We start from the raw sequence: 13,202 nt of genomic DNA, 5'->3' as shown, positions 1-13,202 counted from the left end.
GGGAAAGAGAAAGGGAAGGAAGGAAAAAAAAAAGAAAGGGAGGGAGAGGAGGAGGAATATCTTATGCTTTATGGTCCAACCAACTTAATAACTCTGTGCATCTAATGCTTTCTCTTCTATTTCATTTCAACGGAAGTATCAGGAACATTAATCTCAGCTGTGATTGAGCACCATGTTGTATTCTCACTTGGATCTATAACGTGCACATGTTCTAACCTTGATGAGGTGGAGACTCTTGCCCTAATTTTTCACAGCAAGGAAATGGCGTTCGGAAGCCATGGTTTCCCAAGGACGCGAGCCTGGAAAATGACAGAGCTGCAATTTCAACTCAGGTCAAATCCTCTCTGGATTAGAATCTTAAATAATTGATAGCAAATGTTGGAGAATTGTTCCAGAAGCCCTACGTGAGGGGAGATATTCAAATACTTGAACTCGGTCTCATATCTCTCATCCGTTTTCCCCTCTCCCCGATGTGCTTTGGTCTTAATAATGCTCATCTTCTGGTTCCCCAAGTCATCTCTAATTCAGCTCGACAATGTGGTGTCCGGGGTGAATAATGGTGAGAGCCTTAGGCACCGACCGGTTGGTTATCGAGTGCATTCTGGGAGAACGGCTGGGTCAATAACAAAACAGAAAATTTGTGACGATGGTTAGATTTCCGTGTCCAGAATCAAGTGTTGGAATTAAAGCATTGGGTTTTCACTGAAAAGGAGCAGCTGGAGACGAAGATACGGGTTTCTCTGCAGGCCTCAGAGGGAAGATGATGGTAACGGGAAAGAGGAAAGAGTACAGTGTAAGGAAAAGTGAGGAAAATGAGCAACTTTAGGGGAAAGGGAAAAGAATTCCAAAAAAACTTTCTTCCTTCTTTATTCCTTCCCTCCCTCCCTCCCTCCTTCCTTCCCTCCTTTATCTGATGCTTCTCCTCCATAAACCACCCAGCTGACCCTGGAACCCGCATTCAGTAAGCCCTCCACCTAATCAAGAAGGACAGATTTCCTTTAGCAACATCCTCGTGACAACTTCAACTACAGACTCCGTAATTATGGGATTTTCATTCTTTACTCCACAAAGCCACATTCTCAATGGGGTCTGAGTGAGATTTTCACACACTGCAGCACTCACGGGCCAGTGAAGAGAAGGCTGTTAGGTGGGTAAAAACAGTTGCTCCAGCCAGGACCCGGGTCAGAGCGAAAGGAAAGGAATTCATTTCCCCTGCTGCAGCCCTGCGCCCTGAGCGCGGCAGAGCAGACACGATCACTTTAAGTCTGAAAAGACTCTGGGCTCGACTGCCAGGAAATGAGATTTCACGCTCAATCTCAGTAACGAGATTGGGCCTTGTGGTTCACATATTTTGTTCCTCTTCTGTCTCGTGGCTCTGATTTCTTTCTTTCTTTCTTTTCTTTTTTTCCTTCACTTCAACTGCTTCATCTTGCGCATTTCTCTGAACTTGCCTGGACTCCATTGTAGGGGCGGCGCACTAACTTTTACGGGGTGTCCGCTATGGGCTAAGCACTGTGCGGGGCACCCCGGTTATCAGGGTCTGAAGCAGAAACACAACAGGGAAAGAATTTAGCTTTGAGGGGTCGCCGTGGAGGAGAGGGCGAGAAGAACAGGATGAGCGAGGAAAGGGCTTTGGAGAAGATCAGGGTTGGAATAAGGGAGAGGGGAAGAGAAGGCGGGGGAAGAGAGAAATAGGAAAACGGATAAGTGACGGTGGCCGCGGAAAGTGAGAAAAGAGATTGTGTAGCGTGAAGGCATCGCATGGGGCGAAGAACGAGGTAGAAAAGGGGAAACGGTTGAATAAAGGGGGCCGGGTGGGACGAGGTGTCAGGGTGAGGATGGAAAGGAGAGGGAGGCAAGAGAGGCTGGTTCTCCCTGGAAGGGGGCTGGGGCGTTATGAACTTCATCGTGTGCCCACCTCTCGCCTTCGGTTAGTATGTCGGAGCCCTAACGCTCAGTGAGACTGGAGACAGGGCTTCTCGGGAGGTAATTAAGGTGAAACGAGGTCTTGAGGGTGGGCTCTGATCCACTAGGACTGGTGTTCTCGCGAGAAACAGACACCGGATCTCTCTCTCTCTCTCTCTCTCTCTCTCTCTCTCTCTCTCTCTCTCTCTCTCTCTCTCTCTCCCTCGTCAAAACACAGCAAGAAGGCGGCCATCTGCAAGCCAGGGAAAGGGTTCTCACTTAGGAACACACCTGTCAGCACCTCGCTCTTGGACGCCCACCCTCAAAACCGTTTCTGATGTGTAAGTCCCCCTGTCTGCAGCGCTGCTCTGTGGGCGCTAACAAACATTGAACATGTCTTCCTCCAATCGAAGAGACACGAAAACGCCGGCTCTCTTCGCAAGGGGATTATATAGTCATGTGACGTATGTGTCACTACTAACCCGATAGTGGGGCTTTGGGTCTCGCTTGCAAAGTAGAGATAAACACAGCATCACCCTCGCGGGGCTTTGGGAGGGCCGCACGGTGGTTCGCCTCCCCCGCACCTCTGCGCAGGGAGCATGCTCCGTTAGCTGCTGCTATCAGTAGCGTGGGGGCCCGTATGCTCAGGTTTACTCGGGAAATTTATTTGAAGGGTGAGGTCTCTTGAGAGTTCCCCCACAGCCAGAACATCTGAACCCTTTTTATGTCTCTAGATTATATTGGTATGAAGCGCATGAAACCGCTATCTCTATGGATCGAAAACACAGCAAGTGTTTTTAAAGTGGGAACGTTTTATGTAAAAATCCAGATACGTGGATTTTCTTGAAAAACCTGAAGACCTGGCACCGTCAGGCCACACTGCCCTGGATACCACCCGCCGGAGTGAGTGATGACTGCCCACTCGGGCGGAGCCTGCGGTCCCTGACCCCCAGGGTCTCTGGCATACGCTCATTCACGCATGCACATCTCCTGCTTGGTCCTTCAGACCGAGGGTTGCAGCCCCTGGCCGAGCCCCTGCCCAGGCCTGTGCTAATGCGTTGCTGATAACATGCTCTGAGAGATGAGTGTGTTTTCTTCTGCAGGAGAAAGCATTAGGACAGCAATGTCGATCTTTGGGAGCAGAGGGCGAGAGCACCAATCAGCCCAGATCAAACCTCGAGGCCGTGAATCGGCAGAACGAGCCACGGAGAGCCACCTCGGATTTTGCTTGTCACTCTGCTTCGAGGCGTCATGGAAACACTCTCATCTCTGCTGAAATTGCTTCCCTCGATGTGTTCATGTGCGCAGGCCAGTCCATTCGCTGAGGATCTAGTCTGTGTTCGTTTCTCCTGCTTGTACTTTTGTTTTTAACCCCCTGTTAGAAGTCAATTTGTCCAGGGAGAGGAAATCCTCTAAAACAAATAGGCCGTGGGGAATAGTCTCTGGCCAGCGAAATATCCGCCTCCTAGCAACGAGTAGCGTTCGGGTTTCACCTGCCAGCTTGCATACTTCTTTACATAGCATCTCATTTAATACTACCAAGGGCTCCACTGGGGCAGGATCCACATATTACTCCATTTTTAATGGTGAACAGACCGCCAATAGTCATACAACCAGGAAGGGTTAGGGCTGAAAGTAGCACACAAAGAAATCATTATTCCGGATTCTTCATTCTTTTTGGTTAACTGTCAGAACCATTACATGAGCGAAAATAGGCTTTGCTACAACGATGTTAAAAAAAAAAGATCTGAGTGTCTAAGCTGGTCTTTTTATGAGATGAGCTTACCAGCAAAGCTGATGCCGATTTAGCAGTAAGAAAAACAGAGCATTTAAATTAGAGCAATAGCTCCTCGGTACTCCGGGTGCCAAAAAATGTCCAGATTCGCAGCATGAGCAGCTCTGGAGAGTGTCTGGCCCCCCCCTCAGCTGACAGAACTCTACATTCAATCCTGCTCACCCGAGGCTGGATTCACAGTCTTTTCAACACAGGTAGGTGTACAAGTAACTGCTGTCGATGCTAGGAAATCACCTGGAACCTGGCGTCCAGGTCTGGATGCCTAACAACGAGAGGGCATGCACATCCTTGGTGAACCACACGGGGTCCAGGGAAAACTCTCTCCTGCAAGGAGACCCTGAAGGGGGTGGGGAAGGCAGATGGTGAGAGTCTTCAAGAGTTTAAAATGCCAGAGGAAAGAGACGAACTTTTCCTTGCTACTTCTAAAACCAGAACAAAGACAATTGAGAAAATTAAAAAAAAAAAAAAGGCCCGAATCTGGCATAATAAAGAACTTTCTGGTGGCCTGTGGTGTGTTAACAGAAGGCGCTGCTGTAATAAATATGAGCTTCTTGCTGCTATTGGCATTCGGGCTGAAGATGAGACCTGTAGTGTAGCTCAATTCTGAAAGTCTGTTTAGATACCATTCCATCTCGGCTTCAGAGACAAATGGAAAGATGATCAACAATTTCTGTGATGTTTTAAGGGCCCGGCAAATTGTCTTCAAGAAATGAGAGTTTTCGTTAAGTCTCTATGCTATATTGGAATCATACAAAATTGCTATTTTTGGTAGGTAATAAAATGCTTAAAGGTCAGCAGTTTTATAGGGTTCAACATAATTCATGCAAAGGCAGAGGAATAGGCTTGATTCTTTAGATCTATGCCACACAGAGAAAAGAGATGCCCAAGAAACGATGAAGAGTTCACTGTGTGTAGGTATTGGGTTGTTCCGGCCTGAATCGTGTTGTCTCAAAATTTCGTAATTTAAATACCTCAGAATGTGGCTGTATTCGCAGATAAGGTCTTTTAGGGGGTGTTGAAGTTGAAATGAGGCCCTGAGGGTGGGTCTTAATCCAATCGGACTGGTGTCCTTACAAGAAGAGGGGAGTTAGACACATGAAGAGACACCAGAGGTGCTCTGCGTGGAGGAAAGCCGAGGTGAAGACGCAGCGAGCCATCTGCAAGCCAGGGAGCGAGGCCTCAGAGGAACCGAGCCCACCGACACCTCGGGTTTGGGCCACTAGCCTCAGGAACTGTGAGGAAGGTCATTTCTGTGTCAAAGACACCCACCTGTGGTAGTTGGTATCCACAGGTGTACGAGAATACGGAGAACCGTAGGGATGAGGGTGGACGAGGAGGGCCGTTGAGAGACAGATTTTTCCAAGTCCCCTGAAGGTCATGCCAAGGACTATGGTCTTTGTTGCAAAGGAGAAGAAGAGAGGCTAGTGGCTAGTGACCCGAGGAACCGACATAAGCACCGTGGTGAGATGGGTTGGTAATTCCCGTCGATTCAAGAACCCCTGGCGAACATCCATCCCATCGATGTCAGATTAGATTTCAAAGTGGAATGGGATAAAAATGGTTTCATAAAAAGCGTTTCCTAAAGCAATTAATGATGCAAGAAAGAAACTGAAAAAAAAAAAATCACTTGCCAGTTTAAACGAATAAGCTGCTTAGGGGATGTTAGCAATTGGCAAGGCCACCTACTAATGCCTTACTGACAGCTCTCAAATGCTTTTAGAGTACATCTGGCCGATTGTGTTTTAAAGCAACCACACATGCTACGCTTTTCCGTTATGGGCAGAGAAGGCCCTAAAACTGCAAATATTTGGTAGTACTCTATAAGCAGTTTTTCATTAATTACGACTAACCCCCCTACTCATTGACCCGGAGGCAGAGACAGACAAACGTGGGTTTGAGTTTGAGCTCTCTTCCAGCTCTGTGGCCTGGGACAGGTCACTTTACTTCACTCTTCATCTTTCAAGTAAAATTAACAATCTCCCAGATGAATGACTAGACGGAGTAACAAGTCATCCTATGGAATTATTATGATATCGACCAGAGTCACACTATGTTCGTGGTGAAAAAAATGAAAATTCTTTCATAAAAGTCTTTTGTAAACGTTTTTTTTTCCCTAAAATTTAAAGTTAATTTTAAGGAGAAATGGCAACTAAAGGACTGGTCGAGTGCAGACCTCGGGACTGTGAGGTAGAAAAGTAAGGACCCCTGGGCCCACGTAGCAGGGTGAAAGGGCAGAGGTCACGGAGGATGGCGCACCTTGATTTCGAACACGTGCTCCATCTCTTAGTGCTTGTAGGGTCTTAGGTAAGCCACTCACTGCTCCTCATCCGAGCAACAGGGATATGGAGACAATGTCTGTCAAGTCCCGGCACCTGGTAGGTGCTTAATAAAAAAGACTATTAAGTTAATCATAATACGTCCTCTGGTGGTAAAGTGAGCAACTTTGGAGGAGCCATTTCACCAGTTATTGGGGCCTGCATCTCACCGACAATTATTGAGCATCTATTGGGGGTGTGATGGAATGACTTTGTGTGCTCTTCACCCCCTACTCATTCCAAAAATGTTGCCCACTCCTTCGTTTGTCCTTGTTTCAAGGTTGTGGAGAACAGGAAGCAGAAGTCTCTTGAGAACATATCATCCTTTCTTTTTTGAAAGTCCGAGTCCAAGAGTATATGCCAGGAGAGGGGGAATAAGAGACCTTTGATGGGAGATTTCTCCGGACCTGGAGAGGCTGCGGTTCGGGGGTCAACACATCTGTGAGAAGTGCAAATACTCACTCTCTGTGGGCGGCCCTCCGAGAGCAGGGGTGTCTAGGGCTGCTCAGATGCCGGGTCCCTGACCTGGACAGCTAGTCTCAGTTCCTAAGCAGGGGTCAAAAGCAAAATCCACAGACATCAGAGGGACGGGTGATTTACAAGATGGGCATGTTGGCGGGAAGGAAGACCTCCCCGGTATCAGAGGTGGGGGGCAGGTAGTTTCTAAAATGAAAGTTCCTGCAGGCCCAGGCTCTTAGAATCAGATGTCAGTTGAAATAAGGAAAATAAAGGAATGTGCCTTTTCTTACAGACCTGTGTTCGTAGATGAGTGGAGTTCCGCTACCGTCGTAAGGCACTGGAGGATGTAAAGACGAATTCGTTCCTACTCTTTACAAGTTTACCACCTATTTGGGGGCTGGAGGGGGTCCTATGGCACCTACACAAATAGTTCATCCAGAGCACTGTGAGATCCTGACGCAGTATACACTGCATTAAGACTTCTCAGTCACAAGAGTAGACGGCTGAATTTTGCAAAAGGCTGAAAGCCAGGATGACGGATAAGAGTTCCTTCTGAAGGGGTATATTAAAATACACCCTCCCAATCATTGCATGTCATTACCACATTATGTAATCGCCGTAGCTATGAACCCATAAAATTTTCTAAACCTTAATATTCTTTTGGAAGCATGCCCGCTTGATATGAAGGACTAGCCCAGAAACTGGAGACAGAATAAGGAACTGCAGAGGTAATGAGTCTTCCATAAAGGTGCGTGGAGGTTTATCCTCATGGAGTGTGAGGGCTGAGAAGGCCCTCAGAGGTCACCCAGCATGTCCTGGCCCTTCCATTCCTCACCCCTCCTATTGCGCAGAGTCGAATGCGGATTTCGCAAGGTCTCAAGGTTGTTATTCGAGAGACCACTATGAAGGTCAAGGCAGGTTTAGGAGACCGGGCCCCAAGTGCATGTCCGCCCTCGACGGCTGTGTGAACAGTGAGTGGCTGTCGTTATCTCTTGCCTGGACAAATCCTGTTTCCTCACTGGAGGTTTGGTCTCTGCCCCTTCCCGTACGCTGATTAATCATCTTAAATCATTGTTCTAATGAACTGTTAGAGAGTTACTTCTTTGTTTACGAACTCTTAGTAATGACTCCATTAAAAAAAAAAACCCAAACTTTGTGGTTTGGCATTCAGGGCTTTCAATGACCTGATTCCAACCAAGCTATTCTGCCTTCAGCCCCCACTCCCCCAACTAAGTCTTTTGAGCGTCCCACGCTGCCCTCTACGCCTGCGCTTTGTTCTGACAGGGCAACCCTCCCGCTCTCCCCCACACTGCTCTTTCACGCTTCTCCTGAGGTTCCTCTCGCTGCTGCTGGGAATGCCCCTCCCACAAATCCTGATCCATCCTTCAAGGCCAAATTACATGTTTCCTCTTCCGAGGAGTCTTCCCTGATCATCAGATGAATCTGACTTTGAGAACATACTCTGCCCCTTATTTCCTGAAAGACTTCAGGCAGATAACTAAACTTCTCGAGGCTCAGTTTTCTCATCTGTGAAATGGGCAAGTTAGCACTGACGCTGTAACTTTATAAATTACACATAGGTTTTTCACATGGTGACGTACTTAGCTCAGTTCTTCGTACACGGTAAATGTCAAAGGATGTTACACATTACTCTGATTTTTCCAGGGACCCAAGTCTCCTTATCTTTGAATTCACTGTGAGCCTCTCTTTTATTCTTCTTTGTAAATCTAATTTTGCATTTTACATGTTGAAACGCATGTTTTATTTTCCCCCACTCAGTTGATATTCTAGCCTTTGTTCCCTGCAGTACCCTCAAACCAAAGGCAAAGGCTGACCTTCCTGATATGAAATTATTGACATGAATTTGCTTTGCTGTCACTTTGCCTTTCAAAAGTTGCCAATAGTTTTTTAAAAATCAACTACTTTAGATACGAGAATCTCAGTTGTTGGGCTTTCGTGTCATAGAAATACAATTCATGAAGCAGCTGGTGGAGATTAATAAATTTCAATTAAATCTTGGGCAACTTTGTGTTCTTGTGGCGTGAACTTACAGGAACAACTCAACCGCCTCACTTTCCAGCATGCATGCCACATTCCATGGTTTGTGTGACGCTTCTCGGGGGAAAAAAAAAAACCAAAACGGTTTCATGTCTTAGTGAGTTTGGAAAACATTAGATTCTAATGACTGACTCATGGAGAGACAAGAGGACACATTAAGAAAGAAAAACATGAAAATAAATAACTTCCAAGCATGTGCGATGATCACAAAGTTTCAATTAGTGGTGCCCATCAAGAAATAACTGAAATAAATTTGAGCAAATTACTTAACCTTTCTGGGTTATAGCTTTCACAAGTTGTAAGTAAAGATTACAGTAGAATCCCACTAATAATATCCCTAATAGGTTGTGAGTTTTAAATGAGACTATTCATACAAAGCACCTACAGCAGTGCTTGGCACGAAACGGTCAATAAAATGTTATCAGTTAAGATGTTTTTATTAGTAGAAATAAATGTAAAAAAAAAATACTTAAAAAAAAACAAAACAAAAAACAAAAATCAGAACACCTGAAATCTTGCCATGAAGAAACCAGCATTTAATAGCTAATAAGAAGAGCTCACATGAATTCTCTAATTGAATCCTCAAAAGCCCTGTTACAATAGATATAATTATTAGCCTCATTTAACAGAAAAAAACACGAACACTTGAACGGGTCTGAGTTCGCAGTGCAGTTAAGGGGTGGAGCTGGGTCTGTAGGCGGACGTTTGTGACCCCACAACCCGAGTTCCAGAACACCACGGAGCTTTCCGCGTTCCCAAAGGCACCTGATCGGGACATGCTTGGTTTTCCTCTTATTAACAACCATGAAACTGGCGGGCCTCGCGATGCACTTGGGGACTAGGGCCTTGCCACCCCCAATGTGCTTGGTCCACAGGAGCAGCCACCGTCTCTCCCGGTCTGTGCCTTTGCCCGTTAGCCTCTGCCTGGACGCTCTCGCCCCTCTGGGTTCTGTCATGACAGGTTGCTCCTCCCCCAAGGTCTAGTCCAATGCAAGGCTATGAGACACCTCAGCGACCTTGTCGGGCTGATTCGTGGAGCCCGGCCCTGTGTCGTCCTCCTCGCGCTTTCTACACCGTTCACGTTTGTTCTGCCTGTCGAGGTCCACGTTCGAAGAGCCAGGTAGACCTGGCACAGAGCGGACACGCTTTGCTAGCCCCTCCCGGGTTCGATTCCTGAGCCTGGGACATTTCGGGCCCTGGTTCGCAGACTGGGACTGCGCGACAGGGGTTGGGCCCCTGGGCTAAGTCTGGTTCAAATCCTTTCCAGGTTCAGCGTGGCTCCCACACGCCTCGGCACCTCGTTGGTTAACACTCTCCCCCTCTGTCCCTCACAGATGCGGCCTCTCTCCCAGCCTCTCTGAGGTGGACAGACACCATTAGGTCACACTGGGCCTCTCGTCGGCGTCCTTTCTGCGACCACCCTGACCTGTCCTTTCCAGGGCGCTGTCCATGTTCCCTTCCAAAGCGCCCCGGGGGCTGCGCCTCAGCTGAGTCAGATGGCTTGGGGCTTCGTTAGCAAGTCTCGTTGCCTTTCTGTTTTTGTCCCCTTTGGGGCCTTCTCGGGCCCAGAGGCGGGGCCTGGAGGGTCTGGCTTCCAGAGATGCCGCCGGCCTCCGTGGGAGCCTGCGAGGGGAAGGCCGCTTCTCTCCCCAGCAGTCACGTCATGCCACACGGCGCTTTTCTCGGCCGCACCCATCCCCAGGGTGCACTCAGGCGCCATGCAACCGCCGGCCATCCCAGCCGTCCAGCTGCCTGAGATGAGGTCATGGGGTGGGGTCCTGGAGACCCCCTCCAAATAGGGTGGGGGCTTCCCCGACTAGTCTGGGAACGGCCGAGAGGGGGAGAAGGAGATGATAAAATCTCGTGTGTCCAACTCACGGCTCCCTCTCTTGACGTTGTATGGCCGACATGGATAGAAGTGGAGAGGGAAAGGGAGAAGGGAGAAGGTCCAGGACGGAGAGGGACCAGCCGTCGGCAGGCGCGGGGCCCTCTGTCCCTCCACACAAACCTGGTGGGAAAAGGAGCTAACAATTTCCCTCGCCCACCTCGCGAGGAGCTGATCAAACTGCCTTCCCCCTTTTCCAGAATAATATCCCTCCTCCGATCTTAATCTTAATCTCAGTCCTTTCACCGAGACCACGAGATCGAAGACGCCACTACGATCCACCTTATGTAATCAGAATTGGACACAGAACGAGAAAAGATTCCAGACACAGAGCAACAGCTAGTACAGCAAAGACAGGTCGAAGAGCCCCTTTCGACCCACGCACGATGCCCCGGGCCTCCTCGCCAGGCCTCACGGGCATGCCTGCCGGTGTTTCTGTCTCGGCGGGTTTTGCAGATGGAGCTCGCTTACATGTCCCAAACCACTCGAGCTTGGTCCAACCCACAGAGCTTTTTAATTTCTGCCTGTGAGTACATATATGTGCATGGAAGAATTAATGTGGGGTTCTGCTAAATCACAGCCTGCTGCAAGAATTTGCAGACCTCTGTGAATATCTAGCTTTTTTTTTTTTTTTTTTCTGCACCTGGAACTCTGCCTTGGAAAGATGGGAACACTGATAACAGATTTTTTTCAGAGAAACTGGAACGACACATCACATATTTACATGCCCCTCCACCTAAAACCGCAAGATACTTCTCATAAGACCAATGCATAGAAAAACAAGGAATATTCTAGCCTTTCTGCTCACTACCTGTTCCTGAGACACAATCGAGAAGTCAAAGCCACCCCACTAAGTTAATAGCATTGTCAGTCACTGCGACTTGAATTAACACACTTCCAGTTGAACTCTTTCCTCCCTCGGGGCATAATAACTGTAACATCCTTTCCTGTGGTTATAAAGGAAAAGTCAAATGATTTATTTAACTTGAAAAAAACGTATTTTATTTAACTTTTATAAAACATATCCTACAAAAACAAATTTATAAGAAGTCATAGAAACCATATTTAAGAGAATTTTTGGAATGTTATTAAAATCTTCCATGGGAAAGATTTCTGAGTAAATAGAAAAATCACAACTCCGGAAGTTGAACTGCATATAACGGATAAGAAAATGCAGATACTCTGACCTTGGCCGTATATATTAGCCCATCACCACACTAGAGAAAGCGAGGCGCATCAGAACAGAGACCTTAGAGACTTGTACACATTTTCTTAAAGAAACGGCATTTTATAAAGATATTTCACGGAGGTTTGCGCATTAAGCGGAATAGAAAGTCGGAGAAAGAACCACCACCGAGGTTTTCCAATGTCTAATTTACCATTTGTTGATATACTTCCTACAAGTTCCTCCTTCCTTTACAAGTAGCTGTCTTAAGTATCACTAGTAAATATTTTCGACGCAGGCCAAACAGGAGGGAAAAAGAGAAAAGCTTCAGTGAAAACGGTAGCTTACCTTTTCTAGGCATTGCTGATATCAAACTTTCCCCCAAAACATGAGGCTTGCTTGCTTTGGTTGTCCCATGAATTTAGAAACCATTAAAAAAAAGTTAAAGCAGGAAAATGTGTTTATTATTCAAAGCTGCTTCAACACAAGGTAAAAAATAACTTGATGAAAAATAAAGGTCTTGTCTGAGCATGAGAACGCGTTTGAAGCTTGGAGCTCACGCAGTTGCATGAAGTTTTCGACTGTCTTTCTCAGTTTAAACAACCTCCCGCTCCTCCCAGGCACTCGCCAACTTCTATAATTTAAAGCAACTGCGATCCTTTCCATAATACTCACATTTCAAAGAGCTGAGTATATACTCTCGTTAGGAGTGAGTAGGAGTGGGTGACGTCTGCGAATCCCAGACTGAAGCAAACGAGAAGCCAAGGTTTCAGGTATCTGAATGCTTCTATTTCTCTCTTTTATTCATTGATCTCACCGTGTTACTTCGAGTTGCTTTTGCCTTTTCAAGTGATTCCTTGAGACCGAATGGCATCACTTCCCTGGAAGCAAAAAAGCACATAGGAAAGTTTATGTCCCAACTTAAGGGACAATGTTTCTAGTGACAATTGTGTTTAAACAACACTTTTGCTAATATAATTATTTCCGTGCAATTTTTCCATTACTTATCTGAAAATTTAAAATTAGTGTACACTGTTTTCATAAGAGGGGAAAATACCTAAAATGATGTTATTTGCATTGGTCTTATTTTAACCTTCATTTGGTTTGCAAATTATAATCTCTAGTATATACTCTAGGATACTTGCTTTGCAGAGTCCATCCATGTAGCTGAATAAGTCTTCTGGCATTTAGTCTGTCACCAATGTTCCAATTTTACTATTTCTACCACCCTCCCCCAACCGCCATTAATCATTCTTTCTCTCTCTGTCTCTCTGTCTCTCTCTGTCTGTCTGTCTCTCATACACACACACATGCACACATATACATTTGTGAATTCTAATTCTAGCCAACTCAAAGTGTACTCAACTGAAAAATGGAGATTTTAAAAAAAGATTTATAGTATATCTTAAAGCAGGTCTTGTTCACTACCTAATAGATAATAACTGCTCAATAAACACTTACCGAATGAATAAAATTTTGTATAAATTCAGACCAACCGACAGTTCTGACAACTTTGGTTCACATGTATGTTCACACTAGGCAAAGTCAGTATGTCAAAGCTTGTACGGAGAGTAAAGTTTGGATAATCCTGTGCCCTTGCCACATTTGATGAATGGTTAT

The 13,202-nt window shown here is 46.4% G+C and overlaps 1 protein-coding gene across 1 annotated transcript in view; it reads right to left on the bottom strand.

Annotated features, from left to right (window-relative positions):
* The window catches only part of C1QTNF7 (C1q and TNF related 7), a 90,629-nt gene extending 78,434 nt beyond the window's left edge, over window positions 1-12,195 (bottom strand). Inside the window, exon 1 of the mRNA XM_016138409.2 lies at window positions 11,931-12,195. Within this exon, the coding sequence (XP_015993895.1) occupies window positions 11,931-11,943 (13 nt within the window). The 5' untranslated portion in view covers window positions 11,944-12,195. The remainder of the gene's footprint in view (window positions 1-11,930) is intronic.
* Between the last annotated feature and the right edge of the window lie 1,007 nt (window positions 12,196-13,202).

This window comes from Rousettus aegyptiacus, unplaced genomic scaffold, assembly GCF_014176215.1.
Source record: "Rousettus aegyptiacus isolate mRouAeg1 unplaced genomic scaffold, mRouAeg1.p scaffold_m13_p_10, whole genome shotgun sequence".
Taxonomy (NCBI): domain Eukaryota; kingdom Metazoa; phylum Chordata; class Mammalia; order Chiroptera; family Pteropodidae; genus Rousettus; species Rousettus aegyptiacus.
Note: the sequence above shows the minus strand (reverse complement) of the source record. Positions and strands in the feature narration are given on the sequence as shown.